Source organism: Microcaecilia unicolor, chromosome 4 (assembly GCF_901765095.1).
Source record: "Microcaecilia unicolor chromosome 4, aMicUni1.1, whole genome shotgun sequence".
Taxonomy (NCBI): Eukaryota; Metazoa; Chordata; class Amphibia; order Gymnophiona; family Siphonopidae; genus Microcaecilia; species Microcaecilia unicolor.
In genome coordinates, this window is record NC_044034.1 from 2,387,037 (window position 1) to 2,413,242 (window position 26,206).

At 44.8% G+C, this 26,206-nt stretch overlaps 2 protein-coding genes across 4 annotated transcripts in view; one reads left to right on the forward strand and one right to left on the reverse strand.

Annotated features, from left to right (window-relative positions):
• The window catches only part of LOC115468241 (integrin-linked protein kinase), a 134,754-nt gene extending 121,546 nt beyond the window's left edge, over positions 1–13,208 (forward strand). Inside the window, exons 11-13 of the mRNA XM_030199781.1 lie at positions 10,404–10,503; positions 10,612–10,731; positions 12,001–13,208. Of these exons, the coding sequence (XP_030055641.1) occupies positions 10,404–10,503; positions 10,612–10,731; positions 12,001–12,161 (381 nt within the window). The 3' untranslated portion in view covers positions 12,162–13,208. The remainder of the gene's footprint in view (positions 1–10,403; positions 10,504–10,611; positions 10,732–12,000) is intronic.
• Positions 13,209–14,602: 1,394 nt separating this feature from the next.
• Positions 14,603–26,206, reverse strand: part of TPP1 (tripeptidyl peptidase 1) — a 63,030-nt gene continuing 51,426 nt past the window's right edge. For 2 of the 3 annotated variants that reach the window (XM_030199778.1, XM_030199777.1), the window contains one exon: positions 23,167–25,652. In XM_030199778.1, the coding sequence (XP_030055638.1) occupies positions 25,512–25,652 (141 nt within the window). In that variant the 3' untranslated portion in view covers positions 23,167–25,511. Of the gene's footprint in view, positions 14,613–23,166; positions 25,653–26,206 lie in introns of those variants that run through there. The other variant, XR_003941835.1, reaches the window with a different exon arrangement.

The window sequence follows — 26,206 nt, forward strand, 5'->3', positions numbered from 1 at the left end:
CTCTCTTACCGGGTTAGCACGGCCCTGATCCGAATTAAAGGAATCAAGACATCCACTGTTTTCAATAAGTTCTTTCAATTGTTTGAAAAACAGTCTTTCAATTACTTTACCCAAACAAGGAATTAAAGAAATCGGTCCCATAATTATCTAAATTTAGGGGATCAAGACTTGTTGTTTCAAAAATAGGTTGAGAACTGCCTGTTTACACAACTCCAGAACTTACCAACTATCCAGGCCAAGCTAGGTGCAACTTCATCAGCTAATTGATGTATCACTCTTGAAGAACATAGATCTTAAAGGGATCGAGTAAGCGCAACACTGCGTACAATTGAACCAATTTCACCTAATACAGACAAACGTCCATGCGGAATTATCAACTTCCTCACTGTCCACCATAACAATGTTCTCCTCAAATCCTCCATCTTATGCACCAAAAGTCAGCATATAAAGTGACATCAGGTCCAGGCCCTCATCCAAATCTTGTAACCATCTATAAAAAAAACTTCACAGTATGTTACAATTCCTTGGGTCTGTTTAAAGCACCCTCAATTATCCCTGTTTACAACATTTATTCTTTTCCTCACAAAGCTGTTATCCTATAGCTTTCATAATTATAAATATCATCAGATTTTCGCCATTTCCTCTCAGTTCTCACCTTAACTGCAACAGTGGTTCTGTCCTCCAAGGACATGATTTATATCCACTTCTCAATTTAACTTCTTTCATAGTGGCTACTACATCCAGGGCCAAACCTAAAGAACCATTCCAGATATCAACAGCTTCATTTAAGGAAGATAAGATAGAGATGTTTAAATACCTTCTGGAATGAGGGGCATAGATTGAAGCTGAAAAGGGACAGACTCAGAAGTAAGCTGAATAAATGCTTCATGAAGTGGGTGAAGAATTTGTGGAACAGCCTCCTGGTTTAGGTGAAGACTGTATCTGAATTCAAGCAAGCCTGAGGTAAGTACATAGGATTTCTAAAGGAGAGGAAGGGGTAGTAGATGCCATTCCAATAGGCAAGTAAACCTTGTCAAATTGGCTAGCTTCCTGCATTTAGTTCTGTTACAAACATAATAGCATTTTCTAACTAGCAAAACAAAACTTCATCAATCAGGTCTGCTGAAGTCTGCTTCAGTGGATGCCATATACAAAGCAACAGCTTGGGTCCCTGCTACATACCTTTCCGTCATACTGTAGAGACGGTGCATTTTGTTGAGCGTGTTGGCCAACCTCACATTGCTAGTCTTACGTTGTAACTTAATAACCATGCCACCTCATGAACAATGGATAATTCATAGCAAGATCAGCAGCCCTTAGTTTTGCTTTCTACTCACCTGTAACTGATATTTGCCATAGACGGCAAGATTGATCAGGCACACAATCCTTGCCTCCTCCCTGAGAGGTGCATCGCTGCTTGATCCATGGAACTGAGGTAATGAGGAGAGTGCTGTGGGCTTGGAAGAGCCACATACACTCAGAACTGTACACTGAGTTCTGAGCTTTGATAGAGCTGTTCTGTCCTGATGTCATCCTGCTTGTGTTCCTAATTAAATCCCTGCGTCAACAGAAAATGCATGTTTCAGGTGAGAAACAGTGTTATTTGTGTTATTCAAATGGAAATATATTGTGACCTCAAGGGTGTGTGTTGCATTTTTTTTTACAATTACTACTTAAAGCATAAATGACATACATACTATACACTAATCTCTCTTCACGAATAATTTATTGCGAACTTTAACAACAATAGAACCCTCTGGAGGCGGAGGTATTAAATACACCACATATCTCACCCTGCCTGTGTACAATCTAAAAGTATTTAATCACTAACATCATAATATCTACAGGGAGACTATACAGTTCAATCCATTAGTGCAGAAGTATCATCAGAGTTACATCACAGTCACTCCTGCTATTAAAATGTAATGTCTGCGCTTGCCACACCGTGGCTCTTTAAGTCCTTTTCCCAATTATTTTTAATCAAATAGAGCAGTCACAATTATTTAAATTACTCCCAAAACTCGATGGTTCCATAGTACGTTCCAAAAGACATATAACCAGTTCCAGAAGAATTGTTCATACCAAACAGCTCTTCACAAGACTATGTTTTGCCAACTGGTGTCACAAGAGCCTTAGAACAAAGCTGCCACAAACGATGACTGTGCATAGAATAACTGGAAGGCACAGAGTGAGAATTCAGAATTACAATTATAATTATTTTATTACTTACTACCACTGATTAACAAAGCTTCTCCAGTGAATCCTCCAAAACGCTAGCACTGCGCTATAGATTGGACAATTGCTATGCATGACATAACCCAACTTCTCCTGCACACATTTACTCTCAATATAATTCTATCAATTCTCCCATTCTACTCTTCCTTAAGTCCAAACTGTTGGACCGTCTGCCAAGAGAAAATGATTTTTGTTCTAACGTCATCAACATTTGCGATATGTTGCCCCCCACTATTGGTCTTCACCTGTACTAACATTGAAAACCTTAGATCTTGTACCGAATGCTGCAGTTCAAGCCAATGAGCAACCAAGGGTGCTTCTAAAACGCTGTATTTCAATATCGCTGAGGTGTTCTGCAATTCTATATTATATTTATTAATGGTCTATCCCACATACCACTTTTGACAGGGGCATATTACCACGTATATCACCCCCTCTGAATTATAATTATATCCACACCTCAGATCAAAAGATTTTTGCATATGAAAATTAAATATGCTATTATTATTATTATTGCACTTGTATCCTACATTTTCCACCTATTTGCAGACTCAAAAGTGGCTTACAGTGACCCTGTTATGGCATCACCATATCAGGGTACAAAAAAATACATTTGGTGTTACAGAAATATTGAGGATAACAGGAAAGTAATCAGTGTAAACAAGGAGTTATAAAAGAAGTCATAATAAGGGATGAGTGGGATTTGTTGTATTTAGTTATGGATTCTCGTGATAGGCTTGTTGAAGAGAGAAAGTTTCAGTCATTTGCGAAAGTTAATGATTTCGTTGATTGTTTTCAAGTGATTTGGTATAGCGTTCCACAGTTGCGATGCTCATGTAGGAAAAGCTAGATGCATGTGCTAGTTTGTATTTTAGTCCTTTGCAGCCGGGGAAGTGTAGCTTAAGAAAAGTACGGGCAGATCTTTTATCATTGCAGAGCATATTTGCAATAGCTGTGAAACCAACTTGAGTATACTGCTCATTCTGCCTAATATTAGTAATAGATACCAACTCTCTCTAAAAGACAAACTTAGCAATCTCTTGAAAAACTGGATGTATTTTTAAAATATCCCTATATTTTAAAGATTACTTTGTGAGAAGCATGGCCTGTGATGAAAATGGCAGTAGACTTACCAAATTATTTGTGAAATTTTTTTTTTTGTTACATTTGTACCACCGTGCTTCCCACTCATGCAGGCTCAATGCGGCTTACATGGGTGCAATGGAGGGGTTAAGTGACTTGCCCAGAGTCACAAGGAGCTGCCTGTTGCCTGAAGTGGGGAATCGAACTCCGTTCCTCAGTTCCCAGGACAAAGTCAACCACCCTAACTACTAGGCCATGAGTGGGAAAGCGCAGGGACAAATGTAACAAAAATAAAATAGAGTACTATTGGAGATGCTACATGGAATGTTGCTACTATTGAGATTCTACATGAATGTTGCTACTATTGGAGATTCTACATGGAATGTGCTATTCCACTAGCAACATTCCATGTAGAAGTCGGCCCTTGCAGATCACCAGTGAGGCCGCGCAGGCTTCTGCAGGACGTCAGACTCACAGAAACAGAAGCCTGCGCAGCCTTCTACATGGAATGTTGCTATGGAATAGCAACATTCCACGTAGAATCTCCAATAGGATCTATTTTATTTTTGTTACATTTGTACCCTGCGCGTTTCCCACTCAGTGGAGCTCAATGCGGCTTAGGTACTTAGTTGTAAATGGGGCAATGGCGGGTTAAGTGATTGCCCAGAGTCACAAGGATTGCCTGTGCCTGAAGTGGGAATCAAACTCAGTTCCCCAGGACCAAAGTCCGCCACTCCTCCACTGTTTCTACTATTTGAGATTCTACATGGAATGTTGCTATTCACTAGCAACATTCCATGTAGAAGTCGGCCCTTGCAGATCACCAATGTGCCGCGCAGGCTTCTGCAGGATGTCAGACTCACAGAAACAGAAGCCTGCGCAGCCTTCTACATGGAATGTTGCTAGTGGAATAGCAACATTCCATGTAGAATCTCCAATAGTAGCAACATTCCATGTAGATCTCCAATAGTATCTATTTTATTTTTGTTAACATTTGTACCCTGCGCTTTCCCACTCATGGCAGGCTCAATGCGGCCTTACATGGGGCAATGGAGGGTTAAGTGACTTTCCCAGAGTCACAAGGAGCTGCCTGTGCCTGAAGTGGGAATCAAACTCAGTTCCTCAGTTCCCCAGGACCAAAGTCCACCACTACCATAGGCCACTCCTCCAGATCTATTAGTATCTTGAAGCAGCCGTTCATGGTGGGCATAGTTAGCTCTCTGATAAGCCCTTTTAATTACTTTCCTAGGGTATTTCTCTCTGCTGAAACCTTTTAGTCATTATTTGAGCATGATTTTAAATGCCCTGCATATCTGAACATACCCGCTTCACTTCAGGAAGTCCTGTAGGAATACAGTCTCTGAGACTCTTGTGGTGATAATTTGAATAATGCAACAATGAGTCTGTGATCAGTCTCCTTCCTATACAATGAGGTATGAAATTGACCTCCTTTAATATAGATAGTTATATCCAAGAAATTTCTGTGTAGAATTATAATCCATACTAAATGTGATATTTCTATCACTTGAATTTAAATATTGGAAAAAAAATCCTCTAATTGTTGTACTTCTTCTGTCTATATTAATAGCATATCATCTATAAATCGTTTCCCATACAACAATATTCTGAGCATAATTTGATGAATAATTGTGCATGTACAAACAAGCAATAGTAGGGGCCAGTGTGGCCCCCATCGCAACAACCTTCATTTGTTGATAATACGTTGTACCATACACGAAATAATTATGATCTATAACTGGAGTCGCCACATCATTTATCAGTTGCTTATGCTCAACAGTCAACTGGGTTAGATTTAAGTAATGTGTTAAAACAGACTTAGCACCTTCGAGCAGAATGTTCTTGTGTAATGCATTTACATCTAGGGAAACCAATGAAACAGATGACTCGCGGGGCAAAGATATCATTTAACATTTGTATCAAATGTGTGGAATCCCTGTTCTCCGAGGACAAGCAGGCTGCTTGTTCTCACATGTGGGGTCGACGTCCGTGTCGGCCCGGGAATCGGCAATTTTGCAAGCAAATATAAAGTTTTGCCAGAGTCTTGTGGCGCACATGCACCGCGCATGCGCAGCCGTCTTTTCCGCCCGTCACGAGTGTTCCTGCTCAGTTATTTTTTCTCCGCAGTGAGGTGCGGTCAAGTTTTCCCCTGCTCCTCGCAGGCCCAGGAATGAGTTTTCTGTTGTGTTTCAACCTTCTTTCTTTCTTCTTTTTTGTAGTAGAAATTTCAGGTTAAAAAAAAAACTCCCATAGTTTTACTTTTTTGCCCTTTTTTAAGTTTCCTTTCTTTTTCGACGCGGCCGGCATAGGCCCCGTGGTCAGGTTGTTCCCTTCTTTTAGTGCCCTTTTTCTTTTAATAGGCACGATCGCGTCTTTTGATTTCACACGAAGCTGTTTTTTCTTCCATGTCATCGAAAACACCTATAGTACTCGGTGCAACCGGACTGTCTCGGGTACCGATACCCACGCTTGGTGTATCCAGTGCCTTGGGCCCGACCACAGCCCAGCCACTTGTAGTCTGTGTCTTCACATGAAGAAACGGACCCAAGCATCTCGAGAGGCCCCAACAAGAGAAGCTTTTAGGGGCTCAGTCCAGTCCTTCAACATCGGTACTGAGGTCAGCAGTGTCAACATCGAGGGGGACGCATTGACGTCAGGAGCAAAGGTAATGGCTGCGGAACGACCAACTCGTGCTGGGAGCAGTGAGGTGTCGAGTGGGTCTCCTCCTGTCTCGAGGCCTCCTGTTATGCAGGCCCCCTGGGACCGACCTTCATCGGACCCGGCCCCGAGGAGACGTGAGGATTCCACGTCTTCTTCATCGGTACCGAGGAGTCTCAGTGGCGGGTGTCGAGCGAAGGCGAAGAAGCACCGTTATCGTTCTCCTTCAACACACTGTGTCAGGAGCTCCGGGGGGAGTCGAGGGATTCGGCACCCGAGATGCGTTGGCGCCGAGAGGATCCCTCTCCCTCTATTCAGGAGGTGCCGATGCATCGGTCTAGCAGCCCAGTACCTGCTCCCGAGCCTCGACATATTCTGCCACCAGCTCCTATGCTGACCCCCGCAGCCTTGTCTGACGGCAGCTCACGACGAGCGCATCAGGGCCCTGCTTCCAGAACTTCTGGAAGGGTTACTGTGCCAGTCTGCTTCAGTGTCGGGAGTGCTTGCGCCTTCCGTACCGTCGGCTACAGCGGTGTCTGGCCCGTTGCCTTTGGTGAGGTCCCCGACCTCGGTTCCACTTGCAGCATCATTGTCGGCTGCCACCCAGTGATTCTCCCTTGACGTCGGTGGAGGAAGTTTTACCGGAGTCTAGGTGGGCGTCGACTCTCGGCACCGCCATCGAGGACGTCGTACCTCGGCGTCGAGGCAGGCTCAGTTGCGGACTGCTCTGAGAGATGTCTTGTCTGATACTGAAGATGAGTGTTCGCGGGAGGAAGAGGAGGATCCCAGGTACTTTTCTTCTGACGAGTCCTATGGGATTCCTTCTGAACCTTCCCCTCCACCAGAAAGGCGACTGTCTCCACAGGAAAGTCTATCCTTTACCTCCTTTGTCTGGGAAATGGCTGCGGCTATTCCTTCCCTATGGAAGTTGAGGATGAGCCCAGGGCTGAGATGCTCGAGGTCCTGGATTATCCTTCTCCACTTGAGAGGCTGCAATGGCTCCTTGCATAATGTACTGAAGGAAGTCCTTATGCGAAACTGGTCGTTTCCTCTGTCTAACCCCGTGATTCCGAAGAGAACTGAATCCCAATATCGGATCCACGGGGATTGATGAAGTCTCAGCTACCTCACAGTTCCATGGTGGTGGACTCCGCTCTCAAAGAGCCAAGAGTATTAGGGACTATGCGTCGGCGCCCCCAGGCAGAGAATCTAAAACCATTGGACTCTTTTGGTAGGAAGGCGTATCAGGCCGCTATGCTCGCTGCCAAAATCCAGACATACCAGCTCTTCACGAGCATCCACTTGCGGTACTCGGTGAGGCAACTGTCTAGCTTGGTTGATGCGCTCCCTCCGGAGCAGGCCGAGCCTTTTCGCCAGGTGGTCAGGCAATAGAAGCGTGTCGAAAATTCCTGGCCAGAGGTACGTTCGACAATTTTGATGTAGCATCCAGAATCGCTGCTCAAGGTATAGTGATGCGCAGACTCTCATGGCTGCGTGTCTCTGACCTGGATCATTCGGTCCAGCAGCGGATGCAGATGTTTCTTGCCGGGGGGATAAACTTTTTGGTGAGAAAGTAGAGGATCTTGGTGACCAGCTCAAAAAGCACAATGATGCTATGGATTTTCTCTCCCGCCGGGCGTCTTCTGCTACTACCTCCTCATCTAGGAGGTTTTTTGGAGGGAAGAGGAGTGCTCCCTATTCCTATGCCAGGCGTAGATACACTCCTGCTTCTCGGCAGCCTGTTCAGGCTCAGTCCCAGCGCGCTCGGTTCTCGTCAACAGCGTGCGCCTAAGGCCTCCGCGGCTCCCCAGCAAAAGCAAGACGGGCTTTTGACTGGCTCCAGTTCAGCATAGATTCAGAAAAAGGTCAGTACCGGACGACTTGCCGGTCGGGGGGAGGTTGATGTTTTTTCACCAAAGGTGGCTCTCTCAACCTCTGATCAGTGGGTTCCTCAAATTGTCCAGATCAGGATACACCCTCAATCTGGAATCCAGACCTCCAAATTGTCCACCAGGAGCTCATTCTTACAGTTCCCAGCACAAAACTGGCACGTGCAAAGGAACTTTCTGCCCTTCTACAGGCCCAAGTGGTCGAACCTGTTCCACCAGGGAAGAAGGGCTGGGATTCTGTTCCAGGTACTTCCTTGTGCAAAAGAAAACAGGGGGATGGCGTCCCATCCTAGACCTAAGGGCCCTGAACAAATTTCTAATCCGAAAAAAGTCAGGATGGTTTCCCTGGGCACCCTTCTTCCCATGATTCAGGAAAACGATTGGCTATGCTGTCTGGACAAAGGATGCTTAACACCACCATCTCGATACTCCCAGCTCACAGGAAGTATCTTTGATGTCAGCTAGGAACACAGCACTTTAATTACCTTGTACTGCCCTTTGGCCTGGCGTCTGCGCCCAGTGTGTTTACCAAATGCTAGCTGTAGTCTCAGCGTCGCTACTCAGACTGAGAGTGCATGTGTTTCCTTATCTCGACGATTGGCTGGTGAAGAGCACCTCGAAGGAGGGTGCTCTAGAGTCTATGCGAATGACTATTCAGGTGCTAGAGCTACTGGGGTTCATCATAAATTATTCCAAGTCCCATCTCACCCCAGTCCAAAAATTGGAATTCATTGGAGCCCTGTTGAACACTCAGACCAGCTCAAGCTTATCTTCCTGAGGCAAGGGCGGACAACTTTCTGTCCCTGGTGGTCCATGGTTGAGCGTCCCAGCAGGTAACGGCTCGGCAGATGTTGAGACTTCTGGGACACATGGCCTCCACAGTTCATGTAACTCCATGGCACGTTTATATATGAGATCAGCTCAATGGACCCTAGCTTCCCAGTGGTTTCAAGCTACGGGGGATCTAGAAGATGTAGTCCAACTGTCCACCAGCTTTTGGAATTTTCTTCAGTGGTGGATGATTCGATCCAATTTGACCATGGGTCGCCCATTCCAAGTTCCTCTGCCACAGAAAGTGGCTGATGAAAGCTCCTTTTGAGCCACTGAATTCCTGCCATCTGAAGTACTTGACCTGGAAGGTCGTTTCTTGGTGGCTGTTACTTCAGCTCGTAGAGTCAGTGAGCTTCAGGCCTTGGTAGTGCATGCACTTATATCAAGTTTAATCACAACAGAGTAGTCCTCCACACGCACTCTAGTTCCTGCCTTTTGATCCCAACAGGAGGGGAGTTGCCATCGGACAATGCACAATCTCCAGTTGGCTAGCAGATTGTATATCCTTCACTTACGCCCAAGCTGGGCTGACTCTGGAGGCCATGTCACGGCTCACAATGTTAGAGCCATGGCTGTGTCAGTGGCTCACTTAAAGTCAGCCTCCATTGAGGAGATTTGCAAGGCTGCAACTTGGTCATCAGTCCACACATTCACATCTCACTACAGCCTCCAGCAGGATACCCAACGCAACAGTCGGTTTTGGGCAGTCGGTGGTTTAGACTCCAACTCCACCCCCCTAGACCCATTTTTGTTCTGTTCCAGGCTGCACGCTGTTAGTTGTTTATGGTTTCAGGTCAATCTATGTTATGTCCTCGTCGTTGCGAGGCCAAATTTACCAATGTTCATTATTTTGAGTGAGCCTGGTTGCTAGGGATACCCACATGTGAGAACAAGCAGCCTGCTTGTCCGCGGAGAAAAGCGAAGATACATACCTGTATTATTATTATTATTAGCATTTGTATAGCGCTAACAGACACACGCAGCGCTGAACACCTGATACAAAGAGACAGTCCCTGCTCAAAAGAGCTTACAATCTAAATAATACAGACAGACAAGACAGTTACGAGTGAGGGAAGTAATGGGTGAGAAGGGAGGAAGGGACAAGGGGAGGGCAATTGTGGCTAGAAGCTAAAGCAGCAGTGAAAAGGTGGGTTTTCAGCATAGATTTGTAACAGGTGTTCTCCGAGGACAGCAGGCTGATTGTTCTCACAAACCTGCCCACCTCCCCTTTGGAGGAGTTGTTTGTTTGTTTGCTTTTGATTAAACTGAGTGGGAACGCTCACACGACGGGCTGGAAGACGGCCGCGCATGCGCGGTGCACGCACACCAGAAGACTCTGGCAAAACGTTTTTTTTATATTTTGCTTGCAAATTTGTCGATTCCCGGTCCGAAGCAGACGTCGACCCACATGTGATAACAATCAGCCTGCTGCCCTCGGAGAACACCTGCTACAGGTATGTATCTTCACTATATAGGAAGGTAATTTAGGTGCAAAATCTTGTAAATGGAAATTAACATATTGCACTTTTTTTTACACTTGAATTACAGCAAGTTGTGTTTTTCTCAGTTTACAGCATGCCAGGGGTCCCACATCTGGACAGTTGAGTTTTGAAGGGAACTAGAGAGTACAGCATGAGTGGTGAGAATTGTGTGATCTCATTTTTTGCCTTTCTTCAATCCTTGTTACAGATTGATGAGGACATGACTGCACGAATCTGCATGGCGGATGTGAAGTTATCATTCCAGTGTCCTGGTAGGATGTACGCCCCTGCATGGATAGCACCAGAGGGTAAGGGTTCAAGAAACTTTGTTTCAGCTCCAAGCCCAGCCTAGGAAAAGCATTGTCTTCTGCCCTGCAACATCTGCCACTTTTGCTCACACTCGTTCCTTTATGCAGCACTGCAGAAGAAATCAGAGGAGATTAATCGACGCTCCGCAGACATGTGGAGCTTTGCAGTTCTGCTGTGGGAACTGGTGACCAGGGAGGTGCCCTTTGCTGACCTGTCTAACATGGAGATTGAATGAAGGTGAGGGGGAGCTACTATAGAGGGAACAGAATTTCTGTAGTCAGTTGGCAGAACCACTGCAAAAGATGTGAATAGAGGGAAAAGGACTATAACATGAGTGTTGGAAAGATATGGTGATGTGAGCGGACAGTTCAGTCTGGGTACGATGTTAATAGCCTGAGAAGGTTGTTGGGAATAAGGGTGAAGGAACGCTGATACAGTCCATAGGTAGATGGAGGCAGATAGTCATAAGGGAGTGGATGTTTGTAAATGTGAACAAGTAATAGAAAATTAGTGCAAGAGAGTCAGGTGTAAACTCGGAGAATGAGGTGCTGTAGGAAAAAATGACTGCATAAAGATGGGAAGATGAAAACATATGGGTAGGTATGAGTGATCAGAAGCCGCAGAAGATGTGGATGAAAGGGGCTTGAGGTTATGTGGAGCATGTTTGCTGAATGCAGCTGGGATTTGTGATGTGAAGGAGCTGAGCTGCACAAGAGTCTGGGTTACACAACTGCTCTTTGTGGTAGAGAGAGGAAATGTGAGAGGCAGTGGTCAGAGAGATTATCGAAGAGGGTGAGTAAGTTGGTTGGGGGTCTCAGAGATGGAGCAGGGTAGGGAGTATTGCGCCGTATCTCAAAAAAGATATAGCGGAATTAGAAAAGGTTCAAAGAAGAGCAACCAAAATGATAAAAGGGATAGAACTCCTCTCGTATGAGGAACGGCTAAAGAGTTTAAGGCTCTTCAGCTTGGAAAAGACACGAATGAGGAGGATATGATTGAGGTCTATAAAATCCTGAACGGTGTAGAACGGGTAGAAGTGAATCAGTTTTTCATGCTTTCAAAAAGCACAAGACTAGGGGACACTCATTGAAATGACATGGAAATAGTTTTTCACTCAAAGAATAGTTAAGGTGTGCAACTTGCTGCCGGAGGATGTGGTAACATCAGTTAGAAGGTTTGGACAAGTTCCTGGAGGAAAAGTCCATAGTCTGCTATTCAGACGGACATGGGGAAGTCACTGATTCTCCTGGTAGCATGGAATGTTGCTACTAATTGAGTTTGACCAGGTACTTGTGACCTGCATTAACCACTGTTGGAAGCAGGATACTGGGCTAGATGGACCATTGGTCTGACACAGTATGGCTGTTTGTATGAGATGGCAGCTGAGTTGATTTAAATGCGAAATTATGGAAGCTTGATGCAAAGTGAATTGGTCATGTGTACGTAATACCAGGCTTTTAGGGCCTTGCCTTATATAATGACTGTCCTAACCTTGGTTGCATTACAGGTTTCTTTGGAAGGTCTGCGTCCTACCATCCCCCCTGGCATTTCCCCGCATGTCTGCAAACTCATGAAGATCTGTATGAATGAAGACCCTGCCAAGAGACCCAAGTTTGACATGATTGTGCCAATTCTGGAAAAAATGCAGGACAAATAATGGTCTGGTGTGCCATTCCACCACCCAGTATACCCTACAGGCACAGGCAGTGCCTATCTGGTAATAATTGGGATCCTGCTCAGTGACAGGGTCCTCTGTGCACAGTACCAGATACTCTAATTTATGAGGCAATGCTGCCAGCTGTCCACCACTCATGAGGGGATCCTGACTCTCGACACGCCTTATGCACTGTTCCAGCTATTTACCAATCCCTACCAGCTGCCTTTTTACTCAGGAGGGAGAGGGGTAGAAAAAGCTGATGATTCTTCTAGCTGTCTGGCACCCTCTCCCTCTGTACCAGCCCCTTGTAGTAATAAGAGAACAACATCTCTTTTCACTGCAGTGAAAATGAGCAGAATTAATACTGGAGGCTTCTGAAATACTGTGTGTGAATGGAGGTTTGGCGTCAAGTTGAAGACTTGTCTGAACACAAGTGAAATTCTGTGTCCTGGAACCATAGCATCCAATCCAGAACAGAGTCCTGGAGTTCAGTGATCTAGGAATGGAAGAATTGGATTCCGTTCCTTTGGTGCGGACGGTAGCCAGTCACTTCCCCGCCTCCCTTGGATTCTCTGGATCCCAGGACTCGCTGGTCCCTTGCCTCCACCTGCTCCGAGTATACCTCTTTCCAGAGCTCTGGTTTCATTCTCTCTCTCTCTCACGTCCATGGGGCATGAGATTTTATTATGGAATATAAAGGGGTTTATTTATGTATAACATGGGTTTTATACATTTAGCATCCTGTTCTTTTTATGAACTAGTTTACTAAGAGAACTTACAAAGTTCAGTGGTGCATAACAGATGCTGTAATGCAATAATAGGTTCTGAGCAGCCTGGGCTGTGTCTGTATTTTACTTCGTATCACTATATAAATGTATGTATTACTCACTGCAGGGGACTGAAACTGCTATTATATATATAAACAGGCAAAAGTTAACTCCCTTAGGACTTTCCTGGGATAGACTTAATCCTCACTTTTTGCATTCTCTCCCCTCTGCTATTATGCTGAAAGCCAAAAATAAAGTTTGACAGTAAGTGACTTGCTCATTCGGGTCCTCATTGTGTGATCTGTGATCAGCATTTCTGTTAGTGGTGATGCAGAAGGACCAAAACCGCACAACATGGGCACATTGTGATGAACAGGGAGAGAAATTCCTCCTTCACTTTTCACAGGCTGATAATGAATCAACTCTGTCGGTTAATGTACAAATATAATTGTAAAATGAGGTTTATTAATTGAAATCTTTCAGTTAGAATCAGGCAAGTTGCCCTCTGCAGTGTACAACATATTTGAAATGAATGATGTGTTTGTCATTTTTATTTACCCACTTCGCCTCCTGCCTGAAAGCCCTTAACAAACTAATGAATTAAATGGTGAAAGATTCCATAATCTGGGCAGTGCTTTCATTTTCAGCCCTGAAACAGTCATTGCTAATGTATGTGGCAGTTTCACATAATCTAACAACAGAATTTTAAACACGTTTCCCTGAAAGGATTAAAGATCTCTATTTTTGGCACATATAGTTCCAGTTTATCCCTGAGCTTGGCTGGACTTAGCTTCTGGGGAACAATTAGAATCTTTGTTCAGCCTATGTGCCATCAGGAGCCAGTGTAAGTTCACAAGGGCTAGAGAAATAAGTCTTGAATGCCACAAATATCATTAGATTATGGCTGGATAGAAGAGAGATTCTGGGTTTATTGATACATTTATTCTAATTCCATTAAAAGCAAAAATGTTTAAAGGGTGTAAAATCCACTGCTTCTAGTTTTATTTAGTTCGTTACAGCCCTAAAACAAGCATATTTCAGTGACTAAAGGGTCTAAAATCCATTTGCTTTATCCTTTTTTCCTCCCACCATCCCTAGGCACATCTCTTTATAGGTACGCTATACTTAAGTGGGTACCAGAACAGGGATATCTTTATCTGATTAACCCTGGATAAGAAATTATTTGTAGTTAATTGTGAAAAACAGTGCCAAATAGCAGCATAACTTATACCAAATCATCTTAAGGTGATAGAGAATAGGGGAAAGATAAGAAGCTCAGTCTTTGGCCATGTTTAGTTTCAGATGGCAGTGAGACATCCAGGCAGCAATGTCAGACAGGCAGGCTGATACTTTGGTCTGGATTCCTGCTGAAATTTCTGGTGTAGAGAGGTTGATCTGGAAGTTATCAGCATAAAGGTGATACTGAAAACCATGGGAGGAGATCTGAGCCCAAGGGAAGAAGTAAAAGAAGAGGTCCCAAGACAGAGCCCTGAGGTTCACCAACTGATAGTGGGATACAAGTGGAGGAGGATCCACCACAATAAAAGTGTGATTGGAGAGATAAGAAAACCATGAAAGAACAGAGCCCCGAAATCCACATGAGGACAGCATGTCAAGGAGTGTCAAAAGCAGCAGATTGAGAAGGATGAGGATGTCTAGTGCACCCTTGATCCCCTTCCCCTGACTGACTTAAAAGAAAGTGTCCCGACCTCCCATTGGAATGTACCTGGAAGAGACTGTGGCAATGCCTGACCTTGTAAGGTACATCCTGGGATACACTCAGTGGAGTTAAGTCTGGCAAATGAGGGAATTTTTCCCTTATCTGGTACTTTCTGCCCACATAAAGGAAAAACTCCACTCGCTGCATCCCAGGGTGCACCATGTGGGGTCAGGTGCAGATGACAGCACCAGAGGCAGGAAGAAGTGGGAACTGCTCCTGTCTCTTCTAGGTATCTCCCAAGGGGGGGGGGGGGAGGGAGGGGTGCAGTAAATACTAGGAACATCTTTATGTTAGCTAGGGGAGGTCATATTTGGGTCAGTGGCAGATGCAGTAGACACCAGGGACATTTGATGGGTGGGTCCGATCAGTAGGGGGAGAGATGGGGGCTGATGCAGATTGCGGGACTCTCTAGTACGTCACCTCAGTCCTGACAGGTTTCTGCATTGCTGTGTGGTAATTAATAGGCTCTTTATTGTGCATTGTAATATTTAATATCAACTGTGGGAGTTAACTTAGTAGAGAAGCTATTAATGAGCAAGTAAACTGCTTGTTACCTATGTGCTGCAGACTGCAGTAGCTTTTCAGCATCAGCCCCTAAGTGGAGTATATTCATGCGTACAATTATGGAGGAAATCAAAGCCCCGTCTCTGCATTAAAGGCTCTTTTCTTCGATTACTAGTGACTAGTTCTAAAACTGACCAAAACCAGTTGAGTTGAATCCAACTCTCAAATATTGGTATATGGCAAACTACTGAGTAATACATTGTAAACTTCTTACATCAATTTTGTAACCCTGTAGGATCCTGACTGGCACCAGATTTATGTAAAGATAGGATCTCTTTTGTGTTAGGGAGAAATGTTAGATTTTGTTTTTAATTTATTGTAAAGAGCTGTGATGTTTATTATGAATTAATATGTATTTATTAATTCTTATATCCCACAATTATCCAAAAACGAGTTTTGGTTCAATGTGGCTCAGTGCTTTTTTTGTGCCGATACGCACCAGTACAGCGTTCTGGCACCTTTTTTGTAGGTGCCCTCCCCAGTCCCCACCTGCCTACCAGCTCCGTGCTGACGACCCTCTTCTCCTGCCACCCGGCACCGTGACCCAGCCTTTAAAAAAATCTACAAAGCAGCGGAGCGGTGCTTCGGGTCTGCCTGTAAAAGAAGAAAAATCGCGTTGGCCGGCCTTCCCTCACTGTGACCCGCCCTCTGACGTAACTTCCTATTTCCGCAAGGGCGGAACACAGTGAGGGAAGGCCGGCCGATGAGGCAATTTTTCTTCTTTTAGAGGCAGACGCGAGGCACCACTCCGCCGCTTCGTAGATTTTTTTAAAGGCTGGGTCACGGTGCCGGGTGGCAGAAGAAGAGGGTCGTTGGCACGGAGCTGGTAGGCAGGTGGGAACTGGGTCGGGGGGGGGGGGGGAGCTCAGATGGGTATGGTGGCTGGAGGGGGAGCAGGGAAACGAGGAGAGTCGCTGGACATGGGTGGAGGGCAGGGAGGACAGGGGGATTGCTGGACATGGGTGGAGGGCAGGAGGGTCACTGGACATGGGTGGAGGGCAGGGGGGATAGGGGGGTCGCTGGACGGGTGGATGGCAGGGGGGACGGGGGGGTCGCTGGACATGGGTGGAGGGCAGGGGTAAGAGAATCGCTGGACATGGGTGGAGGGCAAGGGGACAGGAGGGTTGCTGGACGGGTGGATGGTAGGGGGGACGGGGGTTGCTGGACATGGGTGGTTGGCAGGGGGGACGGGGGGTCGCTGGACATGGGTGGATGGCAGGGGGAAGAGAGAATCGCTGGACATGGGGGGTGGGGGTCACTGGACATGGGTGGATGGCAGGGGGAAGAGAGAATTGCTGGACATGGGTGGATGGCAGGGGGGACGGGGGGATCGCTGGACATGGGTGGATGGCAGAGGGGTCGCTGGACATGGGTGGATGGCAGGGGAAGAGAATCGCTGGACATGGGTGGATGGCAGGGGGAACTGGGGGTCGCTGGACGGATGGATGTCGGGGGGGGGGGGTTGCTGGACATGGGTGGATGGCAGGGAGAAGAGAGAATCGCTGGACATGGGTGGATGGCAGGGGGGACGGGGAGGTTGCTGGACATGGGTGGATGGCAGGAACAGGGGGGGTTGCTGGACATGGGTGGATGGCAGGGGGAAGAGAGAATCGCTGGACATGGGTGGAGGGCAGGGGAGAAGAGGAGGGCTACTAGACATGGGTGGATCGATGAGAGGGAAGGGAGAGAGAAACAATGCTGGACATGGATGGAGGTGAGGGAAGAGTGAGGAAGGAAATGAGATGAGGGAAAAGGAAGAGAGGAGAGAAACTGCACATGGATGTAGAAAATAGGCCAAAGCTGGATCCACTGGACAGTCAAGTCTGCGGAGGACCCAGCTTTTACTTATGAATGTAGGGCAAGAAATGAAGAAGAGAGGCGGAAAGTAAAGAAATATATGGAAAGGAAGCCCTGGAAACGGAGTTAGGACAGATAGCAGCAGAATCAGATACTGAGCCAGCATGATCAGAAAAACAAAGTCACCAGACAACAAAGGTAGAAAAAAATCATTTTATTTTCATTTTAGTGTTTGAAATATGTCCAATTTGAGAATTACATCTGCTGTCTTATTTGCACTGGGTATACTGGAGCTGTAACAGCTTACAGAAATTATTTATAATGAAAAAAAAAATCACATTTTTTTCTCCTATACTAGTATAATATTTTCAATGATGTCTGTTTATATGCGCCATGGCTGGTATAAGGGGTGTGGCAAATGTGGGTGTGGCTATAATAGGGGTGGAGTCATGTGGTGACTCCGCCCACCATGAGTACCGGCACCTTTTTTCTACAAAAAAAAGCACTGACGTGGCTTATAATTAACAAGAAAAATTACAATTGTGTTGTACAGTTAATAGCAGTAATGAACATCAGTTACAGATTTTAACCATAACATTTCTTGAAAAGGTAGGTTTTTAATTCTTTTCTGAAAAGAAGGTAATTTGTAATACTTGTGTCCTTGGGAATTGAATTCCACCATTTGGAACCCAAATAGCTGAATCCAGCAGTATAAATAGACTTGTAAATTGTGTTTCTAAAGTTGGGTAAATGAAGTAGTAAATAACCTCCTGCTTGGCCCCCTTGAAACATTTACGTACCCCCAGGGCTTTTTTTGAGGGGGTACTCGGGGGTACTGAGTACCTGCACCTTTTCCAGTGTCTTCTAAAATTGACCCATGGACCACAAGTTTTAATGAAAGAGCTCAGGCTCAAGACACCAATCCTGCCTTGTCATAGTGTCTGTGACTGGTTGCAGGGGGCCTGGCTATTGTGGGGTGGGTCCCTCAGTGATCACCCCACCCCTGAAGGGTGGCCTGGCATTTGAGTACCGGCACCTTTTTTGCTAGAAAAATTGCACTGCCTGTATCCCCCCTCAATCAATACTGTTGTTGAAGGTAGAAGGAAAGGGAAGGAAAGTGAGATGAGGATTTATCTCATGACCAAATACTTTACAGTGACAATTTTCAGAGCTAACCAGCTAACGTTTGTTGGGGATCCATCTGCGCTGGCTAGGTTTAGGAAAACATTCAGCTGGTGAAATTCAGTGAAAATTAGCAACTTCTCTTACCCAACTCAGCAGATCTCTAGTGAGCTGCTTGTGTTTGCAACTTTTACAGAACACGGCTGCCAAAATGTTTGGATCAGGTTACTCTGTTGCTGCTGGATTTCCACTGGCTGCCAGGATTGTTTTTAAGGTATCCTGCTTGGTTTTTCAATCCTTGCATGGTCTGACTTATGTGCTCTTATCATTCTTCTGCTCATTTAACTTTAATGGTGAAGAATAGTAATGCTCTTCTGTTTCCTCCAGTTCATCACATTGTATCCAAAAGAAATCATCATAATCTTATTCTTATCTTTTCCAATTGATATAAGACTTGAAAATTCTTAGATGGCTTTTCGCAAAAGTCTTAAGACCTGTTTGTTTGCTGAGTACTTAACTTGCTAAATTGGATTGATTAAGAAGCAGCTAATGGTTAGTTAATCATGGTAATCGGTTAGAAAGAGAGAAAAATGACGGCATATAAAATGGCCCAGCCAGTCTGCCCATCCTCAGTAACCACTAACTCTCTTCTTTTCCACGTGCCTGACACAATCCTCATGTACACAACCTGCACCAGGAGGCCATTCCACAAATTTTTTCTTAGATTCCTCCTTTTATTTCCTCTTAACTTCATTGTATGCCCCCCTCATTCCAGTTTTCCTTCATTTGAAAAAGACTCACCTGTATATGGAGTGGAGGAGTGACATAGTGGTTAGAGCACCAGTCTTGACATCCAGAGGTGCCCAGTTCAAATCCCACTGCTGCTTCATTGCTTCAGGTACAAAATTAGATTGTGAGCCATTCAGGGACAGAAAAATACCCAGTGTACCTGAATGTAATTCACTTTGAGCTACTACTGAAAAAGGTGAGAGCAAAATCTAAATATTGACCTCACTGAGGTATTTAAATGTCTCTGATATCCCCTCTCTTCCAGTGTAGTATACATGTTGAGGTTCCTGAGCCTGTCCCTATATGTTTTATGACAGAATCCTCACCTCTATTCCCTTACCCTTAATTGTTCTGTCTGTCTGCTTGTCTTATCTAGATTGTAAGCTCTTTGAGCAGGGACTGTCTTTTTGTGTATGGTGTACAGTGCTGCGTATGCCTTGTAGCGCTATAGAAATGATAAGTAGTAGTAGATTTTGTAGCCGCTCTCTGGACCGACTCCATCCTGTGTAGAGCTTTCCATAGGTGCAGTCTCCAGAATTGATGCAGTACTCTAATGGGGCCTCACCAGAGACTTATACAAGGACACCATCACCTCTTTCTTCCTGCTGGTCATCCCTCTCCTTATGCACCCAAGCATCTTTCTGGCTTTGGTTGTTGCCTTTTTTACCTGTTTGGCCACCTTAAGGTCATCAGATACAATCACCCCCAAGCCCCGCTCTTCTTTTGCACACAGAAGCACTTCACCCCCTATAATGTACCACTTGCTTGGATTCTTGTACCCCAAGTGCATGACCTTTGCATTTGTTAGCATTAAATCTTAGTTGCAAATTATCGGACCATTCTTCGCTAGATCCTTTTTCATACCATCCACACCCTATGGGTTGTTTACCCTATTACAGAGTTTGGTATCATCTGCAAAGAGACAAACCTTACCAGACAACCCATCCACAATATCAGTTACAAAGGTGTTAAAAGGAGCTGGCCTGAGGACTGATCGCTGCGGAACACCACTAATAACATTGCTTTCATTGGAGTCACTTTAGGTCCCATACCAAGGGCACTAGTTTATCAGTCACTTTTGCAGAACTGTGGCAAACGCTTTGCTAAAATCCAAGTACAAAACGTCTAGCGCCCCTTCCATGTCCAACTGTTTGATCACCCAAAGAAATCAATCAGATTCATCTGACATGACCTGTCTCTAGTGAAGCCATGCTGCCTCGGGTCCTGCGGTCCATTCGCTTTGAGAAACCTCACGATTCTCCGCTTTAGAACATTTTTACTATTTTACTCGCCACCAAGGTCAAATTGCCAGGTCTGTAATTCCGCTTTTGTGCAGAAGGACCACATCCACCCTTTAGTCTTCCGGGACCACTTCAGACTGTAAAGAAGCATTCAAGAGATCAGAACATCTGAGTTCCCTGAGAACCCTCAACTGTACCCCTTTAGGCCTCATCACTCTGTCTTCTTTTAGTTTAGCTGCCTCCTCCCGAACAGTCTTCTGAAAATTGGTCCTGGTCTACCATCCATCCATCCATCCCCATTTGCATTTGTTTTCTGCGGTCATACCCCTGGTGTTTTGTCCGTGAAAACAGAACAGAAATAATTGAGCAGTTCAGCTTTATCCTTATCAGCTTCTCTATATTCCTCTCCCTTAGCTTTGGGTCTCTCAATGCTATTGAGGTATGTCCTCCTGTCATTTATATATCTGAAAAAGTCTTGTCCCCCAATTTTACTGTATCGGCTATCCTTTCTTCCATTTGCCTCTTTGCATTCCTGACAGTTATTGCTCATTCTGCTTGTGATATTGCATATTTATCTTATTGTTAACCTCTCTGGACCCTATTGGGAATTTAGCTGTATAGAAAAAGATGTAGTGGAATTAGAAAAGGTACAGAGAAGGGGTGACAAAAATGATAAAGGGGATGGGACGCCTTCCCGATGAAGAAAGGCTAAAGCGGCTAGGGCTCTCCAGCTTGGACTAGAGACGGCTGAGGGGAGATATGATAGAGGTCTATAAAACAATGAGTGGAGTGGAACGGGTAGCTGTGAATCGGTTGTTTACTCTTTCCAAAAATATTAGGACTAGGGGGGATGCGATGAAGCTACAAAGTAGCAAATTTAATATGAATTGGAGAAAATGTTTCTTCAGTCAATGTGTAATTAAACTCTGGAATTCGTTGCCAGTGAATGTGGTAAAGGCAGTTAGCTTAGCGGAGTTTAAAAAGGGTGTGGATGGCTTCCCAATGGAAAAGTCCATAGACTATTATTAAACTGACTTGGGGAAAATCCACTACTTATTTTTGGGATAAGCAGCATAAAATGTATTGAGCTTTTTTGGGATCTTGTCAGCTATTTGTGACCTGGATTGGCCATTGTTGGAAACAGGATGCTGGGCTTGATGCACCCTTGGTCTGTCCCAGTGTGGCACTGCTTATGTACTTATGTTTTGCCCTATCCCTTCCCTTGAAAGGCTGATGCAAACATCCACCACCATCTCTAAGTAATGCTGTCTTGTGTTTCTATTGTGGCTAAGCACATTCTTTCTGACATCATGATCTCCGTTCTAGGAGCTTCTTTTAACTTGGAAAGTGCTTTATTTGAATGTCTCTATTTTAGCTCTCTTCTGTAGGATAAACCTATTTAGGTCTTTAGCTCCTAGCCTCTGGACCATCACAGCTGCTATTGGCCTGTCAATATGTGCCTTACTGGTACAGAGGTGTGCACTGCCATGGTGTTCACATCATGCAACAGAAAGGCCACTGAAAAAGTCCCACTTCATTATTCTGTTTTGCAGAAATGTTAGATAATGATACTGGTACAAGACAGCCCATGTTTCCAACTCAGTGCCAGGGTCATGGCTCTTACCCCAAGGATCACCGCTCTCACCAACCCTTTTCAACTTAATGATGACACCTTTAGCCAAATCGCTAGCCAACCAAGGACTTAACCCATACATATATGCAGATGATGTCACGATCTACATCCCGTTCAAAAACGATCTAACTGAAATCTCGAACGAAATCAAACACAGTATCCATATAATGAATTCATGGGCGGATGCATTCCAACTAAAGCTCAACGCAGAAAAGACACAATGTCTCTTTCTCTCCTTACAATATAACACGGACAAACCCACTACCATAATCACCCCAGAGTACACTCTCCCTATTTCAGACAGTCTGAAAATTCTCAGAGTTACAATTGACCAAAATCTCACACTCGAAAGCCACGCAAAAAAATATGGCAAAGAAAATGTACCACTTAATGTGGAAACTTCTTCCCAAGGGAAATATTCCGCAGCCTTGTACAATCACTGGTACTAAGCCACCTAGATTACTGCAATGCCATCTACGCTGGATGCAAGGAACACATCTTCAAGAAACTTCCAACTGCCCAAAACACAGCAGCCAGACTCATCTTTGGAAAAACGAAATATGAAAGCGCCAAACCTCTAAGAGGAAAAACTACACTGGCTCCCACTAAAAGAACGAATCGCGTTCAAAGTGTGCATCCTGGTCCAAAAAATCGTTCATGGTGAAGCCCCGACCTATATGTCAGATCTCATAGACTTGCCAACCAGGAACACAAAAAGATCAGCACTCACATACATGAATCTTCACTACCCCAATTGCAGAGGACTTAAATATAAATCCATGTATGCATCAAGCTTCTCCTACATAAGCACGCAAATTGTGGAATGCACTACCAAAGGCCATAAAAACAATGCACGACCTGACAATCTTCTGTAAACTACTGAAAACCAACTTGTTCAATAAGGCATACCATAAGGCTACATCCTAAACACTAGACATTTAGACTTTACATGAACTGGACAAATCTGAACGCTTACACTAAACTGATACCATCGCTACGAGCGAAAGCACGCAATCCATGCACTACTCTATTTCTCATACTGGAAATGAATTCGCTATAGTTAATTAATTTATTGTTATTACTCACTGTATCATTCAGGAACTTCAGTGTAACACCACAATGTATGTCACCTCCCTTACTGCAATAATACTTGTAATTTCTATCCGGAAATGGCGATCGCCATTACGGTATAATGTACGCCACATTGAGCGAAAATGTGGGATACAAATGCAACAAATAAATAAATAAATCCTCCAGGAAAAGCAACGATGTACAAAGGACTGATGGCTTCTAACAGTAAGACTGAAGGGCATCAAGAAGAAGGTTCCTTAATTTCAAAACATTAAAAAAAACATACCCCCCCCCCCCCCCCCCCCCCCCAAACTGACCATATCTACAGAATAATTTTTGATACTTCATATGATGATAATCTTACCGCAGCAGCAGCCTTGGCACAGTGCCCACCTGATGTTTTGATATGCTTCAGGCAACTCCCAGGTGCATTCTGTGGCATTAAGAGTGGACAGGCTGCTGCTGGGGTGGGAGATTCAGGGCCAGGTCCGAAGCCACTATGGTACAGCTTAAAAAAGTCTGTGGCATCTCAGAATTAGGGAAACAGGCTGAGAGTGGCTTTTAGGGTATAAAACTGGGATGTCTGCTGCTGGGACGTGACAGTCAGTGGCAGCATGTCTTAAGCTCAATCTAATGCTCTGTGTGCCCTGTTCCATTAAACAATATCATTGGCCAGGATGCTCCTTGAGATTCTGCTGCACAGCTTGGAACCTGCTCCGTGATCTGAAAGAGTACTTGTTCCATTTAATAAGATCTACCTCTGCCATATATGAAATGGAGTCCTGGAACCATGGAAGTCATCAAAGGGTCTGGACCGTGTGGCTTTGGGTATCCAGTCTCTGGAAGGACCTCCACCGTCATCTTCAGGATTCACCATGCTTCGGCAATAAGCTATTCCAAGAAAGAATCAGAGAGCTGATATTGCCCATAAAGGATCATTGCCCTTCACAAACTGCAGGCAGGCTTTCCTCTCTCCTCCATCCTTAATAATTACTTTACCAGAAGCAAACTTCTATCTAAATCAAGTTATTGTCCTGTCATTAGTTTTTTTGTAAGCCTCACTGCTACTTGGCCAAGAAAATTCTTCCCTAATTGGACTGCAGATGTGCTCTTTCTTAGAAGGAACTAAATATAGCTGACGCTGCTCCCAGCTATTTGTCTCCTTTAATCCAAACAAGCCAGAGCTACCAGTCATCAACTGTACCCAATCTCTGCAAAAGTGGCATCTACTACAAACCTCAGATCAGCCTCCATCGATGACATCTGCAAAGCTGCAACTTGGTTCTTCTGCCCATATCTTCATGAAGTATTACTGCCTGGTATGCCCTGATGCCATGTTTGGCCAAGTTATTCTGCAAAACATCTTCAACTGATCACATCTTTCCAACTCCCAGAAGCCTCATCTATGGGTTACTCCACATTCCAGATAAAGGCAATGCTCAGCTTAGGAATAACCCTGTTGTGTGGATTCCTCGTCCCTGCTTGTTTGCAGAGACATTAGGGATATTTATCACTTAGGAAGCTTCACTGTAGACAGTAGGGGAATTCAGCCATGTCATCTGGCCCTTCTTCCCCTACTCAACATCCTTCACTACTCCATTGTTGGACTGCCACCTGAGAGCCAGGGCAATCCTAGTAAGGGGCTCCCAATGTGAGTGCAGGAGGTTTCAACCACTTCCTGAGCTCTGGGAAAACCCCACCTTGTACATAACCACCAATGATGACATCACCCTATCTGGTGGCTACATTTCCTTGCTATCAATGGAGGAACCCCCCCTCCCCCTGATAAGTAATTCCACTAGGTGTTTTTTTGCTGTACATTTATTCTTCTTAACATTTTGACTCAAAGTCTTGTAGATTCTGGCTCCAGCCATTCTGCAGTTAGCTGGAAGTTTCAGGCACTTTTACCAGCCAATGACAGCCAGTACAGTTCAGAACACCCTGAAGGTGATGCAGTGTTCAGAAGATATCAGGAGAACCTTTGGTAAGATCTGGTAATCGTACACCTCTTGGGAGCAATAAAAGATGGACAGGGTAGAAAGGGGAACCATGAAATTGGCAGGAAAGAGAGCAAGACACAGACATGGCAGAGGGAAAGCTAAGAGCACAGACTCCCTTTTTAAAGTAGACGTAAGTTTCAAGCTGATCTGCTGAAATTAATAAGATGACACAGAATCAGGAACCCAGCTCACGGAGTCATCTAGTTTCTGGTAAACAGAGAATATCAACTGCTGAAACACACAAAGGATGTGAGCAGGGGGGACAGCACTGGGGACTAGTTGGAGGAGAGATGTGTTTGGGACAAGGTTGCAGGAATTTTGGTGCCGGCATCTCTGATGTAGTTTGACAGATGTTGGACTGCAAAAAAACCTGGTGTGTTTTATTTGGAGGGCAGTGCCAGAGCTTCTGGCCTCTGTTACTGTAGGATATTGGGCTAGCATTAGAGCCTCAGGTCTCTACGATGGGATTTTCCACTAAGCTCACAAGCTCTATGATTCTCTTAACAGATCTGGGCCATGGACCAAACATTGCTATAAGATGTGGAGGGTGGGGATTGAAGTGCCATCAGTAGTAATAAGAGTGTACAAGAGATACATTTAAAGCTTGTTGGATCTTGCACTGCACACACAGTTTCTTGCTGAAGAGTCACTTAGGCAGAAAGGCTTTCAGGAGCTGGGGAAAGTTTGGAGTGCCCCAGCCTGTCACAGGATCCCACCGTGTTGCAGCACAGAAGCCCTGACCCTCCACCTTTTCATCAAGACAAGACAGATGGCAACCCACAGTCACCTGTAACAGAGAGAGAATATGCATCAGCAGAAGAAACAGAACCCCAGGTTCTACAAACGACAACTAAAGTAGCACACACAAATCTGCAACTTAATTGTTTAACAAGCTAATCAGCACTGACAATTGGCTACTAACAATCATTGGCACCAATTTACATGCACAACTTTCTAAGCATATTTTGTAAACTGGTGTGCATAGATTCAAATGCACAGATCAGAAAAGAGGGTGTGGGCATGGGTGGCTTGCAGGCATGCCTGAAAATTAGACACAGTTACAGAATAGGCCCTCTCCACACCTAAACAACACGGCATTTACACCAGGTTTAAGTTAGCATAAATGACCGCCCAAATTTTAGGCATGGGACTGCCCTTATGTGTATTCTATAAACCAGGCTTAACTTCAGGCGAGGCTTATAAAATAGTGCAAAGTGCATTTTTTCAGTCCCAATTTTATTAGCACCATATATTGAATCTGGCCCCAGAGTGCGCAATCAAGAGACACTGGAAGAAAACGTAACACCCCCCACATCTGCCAATAAGATTTCACAAATCTCC